Source organism: Fulmarus glacialis, unplaced genomic scaffold (genome assembly GCF_000690835.1).
Source record: "Fulmarus glacialis isolate BGI_N327 unplaced genomic scaffold, ASM69083v1 scaffold35472, whole genome shotgun sequence".
In the NCBI taxonomy this organism is placed as follows: Eukaryota; Metazoa; Chordata; class Aves; order Procellariiformes; family Procellariidae; genus Fulmarus; species Fulmarus glacialis.
The window spans coordinates 40,816-49,748 of NW_009199310.1; the positions used below are offsets into that span (position 1 = coordinate 40,816).

Below are 8,933 nucleotides of genomic sequence, written 5' to 3' on the forward strand. Positions count from 1 at the left end.
TATTAGGACCAACAAAGTAAAAAGCTTCAGAAGAAAGACAAGTTGTCATTCTTCTTGGGTTCTCTTAAGGTCATTGGTTCTTGAATCCAAGCTCTGCTTTGATTTTCATTCATGTCTGAAATAACATCTGTTCTACTACAGGCACATCTCAAAATCATTTAATGTTTTTTCAACATCTGTATTCAGCCTATTTCCCCCCCATCCCAAAATAATTTTTTTATGAATAATATAATCTGTAACCTTTCAAAATCATAAAATCCCAATTTTATTCCATGTTTCATGTATTTTATTGGCTTGTCCACAATTTGCATCCACTGCAGCCTACTGTTGACTTGTCTCTTCAGTCTAGCATTGGTCCATAGTGACTACAAGTCACATGTTGACCTCAGACTCTGAGAGTAAAGAAGAATAAATCCTGAGTCATACATATTAACCAGTGCTAAGATCAGGACTAGCTTTGTAAAACTTAAATAGTCTTCTAAAAATCATAATAGTCTCTTTCTACTTTCAGCCCTGTGTAGAATAAAGGAAGACAGCAGTATAATTTTGAGAAGAAAAATAGAAGAACCTAAAACATTTTTGCCTGTCTCATTGAGTTTTATTTTTAGCCCAGCATCAACAATTTTCAGGCAGATAACATGGATGGAGTGTAAGTTTGAACTCTACTGCCCTATTACATACGGGCAGAAGAACACCCTGCAGGCTGTATGATTGTCATATTTTGTTTATAGATATAATCATATACAGCACTAAGTGCTCCTGTTGTGTATTTCACTGTAGTGTGTTCTTTTGTTAAACACAGGGCTTAGGTTCAGCAATTTGAAAACATCTATCAATTATATAATAGCTACCACAGGAAAAAAGAGGCTCTCTGGCTTCTTTAATGAAATATAGTGCCCTACAGCAAAGCTTGAAACTTATTTGCTGCAGTTAGAGAAAACATTAGAAGCTTCTTGAATCTTTTTTTTTTTACTGTGTCACAAGAAAGGGAACTAATGAATTTTGAATCTGTTACTTCCAAAAAGAATTGACTAATGTCAGTGTTGATAGTTTTCTTCAGGATTAGATACATAATTTACAAGAGTTCTAGAAAAGAAGAGAAATCAAATACTCATTCAAATCTTTTTGTGATATGGTTGCCTGAAGGGAAGCTCACTGTCAATGTGGGATTCCCAATTTTTAGTAGTTCACCAAACACTGTGCTTAAGGCTGATGATGATTATGGCTGTCTCTCTGATAGTTCATCACATCAGTGCAATTTTAATTTATGGTTTTCTTAGTCATAAATCAAGACCATTACAGAAAAATGGGTGCCCCTGAGTCATTTATATCCTCAGTGCATAAACTCCATAAATCTGAAAGCTTATTCATCCTATTATTTTTAAGAGAATGTTAAAAATCTGTTATTGTAAAATTTCTGTTGCCTTTCAACAGAACTCTTGTGCACTGGGGGGGGGAAAAAAAAAAACACCAAAACAAACACAAGTGAATTCTGTCTTTAAAATTTCACTGTTTTCACTTGAAATGTGCAGTGTTTTGATATGCTTTGGTTTTTTCTTAAGGAATAATATCACATAAATGGATATCCACTCAAGCTTTTTAACTGCATCAGCTAAATACCTGATTCTGAAAGCAACAATAATTGTATCTGCCTGAAGTCGCATCAATCAAAATTACTAACTTGGAAGAATATGGATTTCTATACTAAATATGGAAGATATATGGATTTCCAAATCATATAAAAAACATATTTTTTCAGATTAGGATCATTAAACACAGATTTTTGTAGACCAAAACAATGTATATAATCTTGAAATGAAATCTGAGAATGTTTTAAACTATATTAAAAAGGATTTTTTTTAAAGTCAAAATATTAGATTTTAAAATTCTTAAACGTTTCAACTTTTCTTTTTCCAACTGGCATTTACATTTCAAAATAGAACGTTTTTAAAGAGTGGGGAAAAGTCCCTCAGAAATGAACCAGAACAAACTGAACAGGTTCCTAACGAAAGGAAACTGAGAAACTTGTTATTAAAACTTTAGGACTGGGACTATTCCCATTTACTGTCACTGGCAAAATCCATCAGTCAACATCTCGATCTAGATCGATCTAGCCCTTATTACAACACGTGCAATACAGAACACAGTTTCTAAGAGGAAATTCATTATTAATCATAAAAGAAAGTTGATTTCAAATCGTAAGTTACAGGAAAAGCAAGCTTGTTTTTAACAACTTTCCTCCTACAGAGATTATATGGTTGAGAGCTCAAATTTGCTAAACCCACACATTTGTAGGGAACTTTTACGTGTGACCTGGTATGCAAAATACTGTTGCAATATGAATAAAACATAACTTTTGCAGAAACAGCTACCTTTTCCTGGATTTTTATTCATTATGAAAACCAGAATATTTTTTGGAAGAAAGGTTTTCAACTACCAGAGTTTCCTGAAAAATAAGTTATCTTCTTCTACTGATAAAGAAAAGAAAAGAAGGAAAGCAAACAAAAGAAAACTCTGACAGTTAACATGTAGTCAATGATCAGAATTTCTAAGGCAACTATTTTTTCCTTCAGAGTGATACTAAAAATTTTTAGGGTCTGGTTATTTCCAGTACATTAAGACCATTTGAAGTCAAGCAACCTTAGAGAGTAAAAGGACTTTAAACAGGGTGTAAATTTACATTGTCAGAATCATGTAAGTGATAATTGTATAAAAGACAATCAGGTTCTTTGAGATTTTAGCTTGATGTTTCTAAATATCTGCTTTCAGAGTTTCCTTGCATCTGTCAAAGATTGAGATACCTTATTCAAACTCAAGAATCACATAAAAATTTAAATTTTGAAGGTCATGTTTCTTTTTTAAATTAACTTCTATACTGTATCTGTCAGCATTTTCACACATGTGTTTGTTTTGTAAGGACTTGGGGGTACTGGTGGACCAAAAGCTGGACATGAGCCGGCAATGTGAACTTGCAGCCCAGAAGGCCAACCGTATCCTGGGCTGCATCAAAAGAAGCGTGATCAGCAGGTCGAGGGAGGTGATTCTGCCCCTCTACTCTGCTCTGCTCTGGTGAGACCCCACCTGCAGTACTGCGTCCAGCTCTGGAGTCCTCAGCACAGGAAAGACATGGACCTGTTGGAGCAGGTCCAGAGGAGGACCACAAAAATGGTCAGAGGGATGGAACACCTCTCCTATGAAGAAAGGCTGAGAGAGTTGGCGTTGTTCAGCCTGGAGAAGAGAAGGCTTCTGGGAGACCTTATTGCGGCCTTTCAATACTTAAAGGGGGTTTATAAGAAAGATGGGGGCAAACTTTTTAGCAGGGCCTGTTGCAACAGGACAGGGGGAAATGGTTTTAAACTAAAAGAGGGTAGATTCAGACTAGATATAAGGAAGAAATTTTTTACGCTGAGGGTGGTGAAACACTGGAACAGGTTGCCCAGAGAGGTGGTAGATGCCCCATCCCTGGAAACATTCAAGGTCAGGTTGGACGGGGCTCTGAGCAACCTGATGTAGTTGAAGATGTCCCTGCCCATGGCAGGGGGGTTGGACTAGATGACCTTTAAAGGTCCCTTCCAACCCAAACTATTCTGTGATTTTAATTGCAAGAGTAAGAGTAAGAGTAAGATTACTGATCGGTAATCATGAAGTTCCTATATCTGGAAGCTACAGCTGCTTCAAAGGAAATATGAAAGGTCAGTCTGCCTAAAGGAGGGCATTAATGTTACTGAGGACTAGAGGGAAAAACCAGCATCACAGCTAAAAGGATCTCTGCAGGTGGCGAAGCCTGCTGACAAGGAGCCCCTTAGGGAGCATGATACAATCTTTATCTAGCCAGAGTCAGCACTTTCTGCCTAAAGGGAAAGCCAGCACTGCACCAGGAAGGGAACAAGTCTGAAGCTTGACCACAAGGACCCTGCAGAGTCAGCAAAAACTTTGAGGAACCAGAGACCGTGGCAGAGGAATCCCGAATCCTAAGGGTCGGGGTCAGAGATGGGACTAGGGCTGGCCACTGGGTGAGGATACATAGCCCACACAACAGAGACTCGCAGCCAAAACCCAACAGAGAAAATATCAAAGAGCATCCTAAGGAAAAGGAAAACAAAAAAAAAGGGGGGGGGGGGGGGGATCAGAAAGAAGAAAAGAAACCCTTTGATTCAATTATTTAGATGCAAGACATGTTCTAATCTTAGTTACATTAATTGTTCCAAGGGTTGAACTGTGCTGCAAACCTGGTGATTTATTATGATTTATTTTTCTGGCATAAATAAATTCATAAAAGCTATAAATTTTCTGAAGCACTGTATCAGCTGTATAGATGAACACAATCACAAACACAGTCATAGCTACAACATGTTACCACACAATTTGAAGTAGAAATATCTGTAAAAACAGGAGTAGAAGTATCTATAGAGGATATCTAGCTGACAGAGATTCATTAAAAGTCGTATTTGCATGTGTCTTCATTAAGAGGAAACTGCAGGAGAACGAAGGATACAGTGGGAAAAGTATTATATTTTAAAAGCATCTCCTTTATAGAATAACAGGGTAAAAAGTGCTCTGTCATCTTAGTAGTGTTTTGCCTTCGATAAATATAGATGTTTTCACTGAAACCAATGAAACGAGGGTAGATTTAGAGGGTAGATTTAGATTAGATATAAGGAAGAAATTCTCTCCGATGAGGGTAGTGAGTCACTGGAACAGGTTGCCCAGAGAAGTTGTGGATGATTGGATGGGGCTTTGAGCAACCCGGTCCAGTGGGAGGTGTCCCTGCCCATGGCAGGGGGCTTGGAACTAGATGATCTTTAAGGTCCCTTCCAACACAAACCTTGCTATGATTCTATGAAAACATCCACTGTTCCCTCTGATCCATTGGCAGTCAAAGGCACTACCTAATTTGCAATATGATGATTTGGAGTATTGACAATCATTCACAAAGATTACTTGGTTTTAGTACATTTTTTCTAGCGAGAGGAAGCAACAGCTTTGCCACAGCAGATCATCATGTGGCATAAACTATATTTGACATGTGCTAAGTAAGTTTAGTGAATATTGAAACAGATGGAAACAAACTGCGTCACCCCTATTATGACTTCCTTCTTCATTATTACTATACCAGCGCCTGCAGACACTGATGGAGACTTGCATCCAGCATGTCAAGCCCTGGCAAACTTTAAGAAATAAAGTTGTCCCTTTAGAAATCTTCCAGGCTTTAGATAAAGTTGAGTAAGTCAAGAAACAGGAGAGAAAGGTAGGGAGAGAAACATCTCCTTGCTGAGTCCAGTTGCGCTATGTGCGGGGGGACAGAGCCCTGTGTGCCTGCACCCTGGGCTGTGTGAGCAGGGGGAGTGCAGCAGAGCAGGGGGCGGTGAGACGAGAGCAGGGCCATGGTACGAGGCTGGGAGCAGAAACACCCGCTGCGTGTGGATGTGCCAGCCCGTTCGCATCTCAACAACTCCACACGCTAGACAGAGCTCACCCGTGAATTTGGACAACCAGTTGTGTCCAGCACGTGAGCTCATGGAGGTGAAAAAAAGCGACAAAAAAAGAGAGGCAAAGAACATCCTAACACATCCATTCTTAATGAGACTTAACAAGGGGTGTCCTTAGATAAATTCTTTCCTGTTAGCTTTGTGGTCAATGTGGTTAGCATGGTGTGGTTTCAGCAGTCTGAGTAGCAGCCAATCCAATCATATTTCAGAGAACTCCCTGGAGTACACATACATCAGGCAGAAATAATGGGACTGAAAAGCTACAAGCTAATGAAACATTTAGCAGTCTAGGGGGGGATAGAAAAAGGCAGATTGGAATGGAATTAAAATTGAAGCAAATTCTAAGGTAGCTTTTAACTACTACTATGAAAATGCCATGCTAGTTTGTTTAAAATGTGTGTATCACTTTTCCAGCTCACCTAATAAACATTAACTTTTCAGAAAACTGTAGCAATTACGAAGATTTGGAATGTATGCCATAATGGTTATGATAAGGATCTAACTAGTGTTTTCCAGAAATTACTATGTAGTATTAATCTTTAAACTTGTTTAACCATTTTTTTGCTTTCATGCCTTTCAACAGATATCAGGTTAGCGGAGGGAGATAATACTACCACACAATCTGCTACACACAGTTTCTGTTGGTAGGGTTTTTCTATTTGGGCAGAAGAATTAAATAAATGACTCCTTGCCAAGTAGTTATAAATATTAAACGGTAGATATAGTAAAGTGGTTTAACAGCTGTGGCTGAAAATGGGGAGCTATCATATGTGTTACTGTGGGTAGCTCTCAGATAATTATTGCAAAGTAGTCTCAACAGGAGAGTCATTTGTAAATATTTACTATACTGTCTTTGTTACTCTTCTTCAGAAACCTCTCACATCTCACCAGAGATGTTTGAAACCTGCTTTCTGTGATTTGATTAAAGTCACTGAATAAACTCCCGTTGGTGATCTAGTCATCAATTCGCACCGTTGCCCTTCTCATCAGCCCTTAGCAAAACAACACTTGGTATTTCACATTTGCAGAGCTACCCAAATGGCTAACATGCCTCAAGTAAACCTGTAAATATTGCACAGCTAACAAGGAAACAGGTTAACTTCATTTTGTTTTTCTCATGACTGTAACTCTCCTCACAACTCTGCATCTTCTCTCCTCTGACAGAAAAGTAACTTGGACCCAACAACTTCTCAAGTTACAGCTGTGGCTTGATGCTTAGCTGTCATACAAATATTGCATATTATATTCTCTGAATCTTATTGGGATGGCCATTTGCAAAACAAATATAATTCCATGCACAGGTGGGGCTTAACTACCACAAAACTTGCAGAACATATTAAGGCAGCAATTAGAAAGTTGTGTCTTTTGTTTCTTCTGCTATTAAGTAATAAGGGACTATACTAATCCTAGTTAACTGTATAGAAAAACTCCAAATTCTCCCTTTATATTCAAGAAGTATTTTTATTGCAATAGTTCATCATCCAGTGTTTCAATTAAATCAGAGGTGGTTAAAGTCCAAACTTCTCTTTTACTAAATACATTTCCATCCCCTTATATTATTTGAAATACCTGGGCAATATATATGTACCCATCATTTTTTCTGACACCTTCTTTTAAAGGATGAGTTACTATTTCCCTGCCTAACTTTATAATCAGTTTGAGGAATATCAGATATACAGTTATTCTAAAATATCATTTAAAAGAGCAGGTAAATACACAACACAACCTATTTTAAAATATAAAGAATTTGGTTCAGGTTATTGTGCTATCTTTTACTGTTTTCTCAAGAAGAGAATGGAAGAGCTTTCTTCTTCCAACTGAGATGAAATCATCAACATTTTTTAAGTGTTTTGAAATAATGTAATACTCAAATTAGTATTCTCCAATGCCAGCATCATAATCAAACTAGTACTTACATTTAGATGAAGTTGGTTAGTCCACTGACCAATTACTTTGTATTCTGTACTCTTGTTGGTGATTTGATACTGAAAAATATCATAGCGTCCAGGAGCATCTCCATTTTCATTGAAGATAACAGGTGTTCCAGCACTCCCTGAAAAAAAATTAAAAAGCAATTAAGATAAATACCTTTAAAGCAATTTTCCAGAAAATATATTTTGGAGGAAAAATACTAATTAGTGATTGAGCAGGTTCTTTGTAATGCAAGGCTAGTATGGTAATAAATCCAAAAACCTCACAAAGAGAAAATGTGTGTTATTATCATCATCACAAAATCTACCCTATTTATGGTTAATTAAAACAATTTTAAAAGATAATCTTTTGCAATCTTTTTGGTTGGTTGGCTGGTTGGTTGGGTTTTTTTGTGTGTGTATTACAGAACATTAGGAAATCCTGTGATAAAACAGAAGTAGAGAAAATCCTTTTGACTTGCAGAAGGGCACAATTTCACTTTAGGATGTAGATACAGTGCAGTAGGCACAAAATAGCAATCTTGTAATGAACTTCATAAAGAATTTCCCTGTTAAGTATAAAAATAAAAAAAATATCATCCACTTAGGAGCCAACGCTCACAAAAGAGCTCGAGATGCAAGTGTCTAAATCTGGTCACAGCTAATGTGATCAGTTTCTAGCACTGACCACCTGTGTAAAAGTGTTTTATCAAAATAAATTAAGGATAGCAGCTGTGCTTGTTGCTCCCTCCTCTGTACATGACACTGCCTGACAGAAAGGGCCATTTCTGGAGCTGTCAAAAGTTATAAATCGACACTCTGTTCTTACTTCGATCAACAAAATGTTCAAAGATTGAAAACTACATGTCTACCTTGGCAACCAGGCCAGCCAAATTAGAACACGTTTCGATGAATTCCCTCAAGGTGACATCAAGGATCTGCACTCCTACAGAGACTTTTCAGAAACTACACAAAGAATGTCATTTTCACCCGTCCCCCAAATTCATATGTATAGGTGGATCATATTTATAGTTGAGGTCCATTGAAGACAAATTAAAGTATGTGAAAGTTCTATTTCAGTGGCTGGAGAATGAAATCTATCTTTACTGGGGGAAAAAACCAAACCACTCCAAAACCCACCCCCAATGTTTTCACATTTCTCCATATGAACAACCAAGAAAAGGAGAATATCCAGTTCATAGTAAATTCCTACAGTGTAAGACTTGTTAATGTAGCACCTAGAGGCACTAAGTCCACTGTGAGTGGTTTCCAGAGAATGCCAAAAAAACCTGGAAATTCTGGGTACATATCAAGCAGAAGCTAGCCAGTAGAAGTGGGGACAACAATCTACATATCCCTGAATTTCAACAGAAATACTTTTTCTTGTATGTCTGTCTGTCTGTCTCCCATAAAGTATTTTGTTCCCTTTTGTTGTATAGCAGCTTTCATACAAAACTGAAATCCAGTGAAATAAACAGTGCTTTGAGGGTGACAAGTGGCACATTAATTACTGTGCTAATTTCACAGTTCTGCC

The 8,933-nt window shown here is 37.6% G+C and overlaps 1 protein-coding gene across 1 annotated transcript in view; it reads right to left on the reverse strand.

The window, feature by feature from the left end:
• The window catches only part of LOC104073440 (metabotropic glutamate receptor 8-like), a gene marked incomplete at its 5' end in the record, with an annotated part of 27,492 nt that extends 19,872 nt beyond the window's left edge, over positions 1 to 7,620 (reverse strand). The window contains 1 exon segment of the mRNA XM_009573204.1: positions 7,406 to 7,620. Within this exon segment, the coding sequence (XP_009571499.1) occupies positions 7,406 to 7,620 (215 nt within the window).
• Positions 7,621 to 8,933: the final 1,313 nt, after the last annotated feature.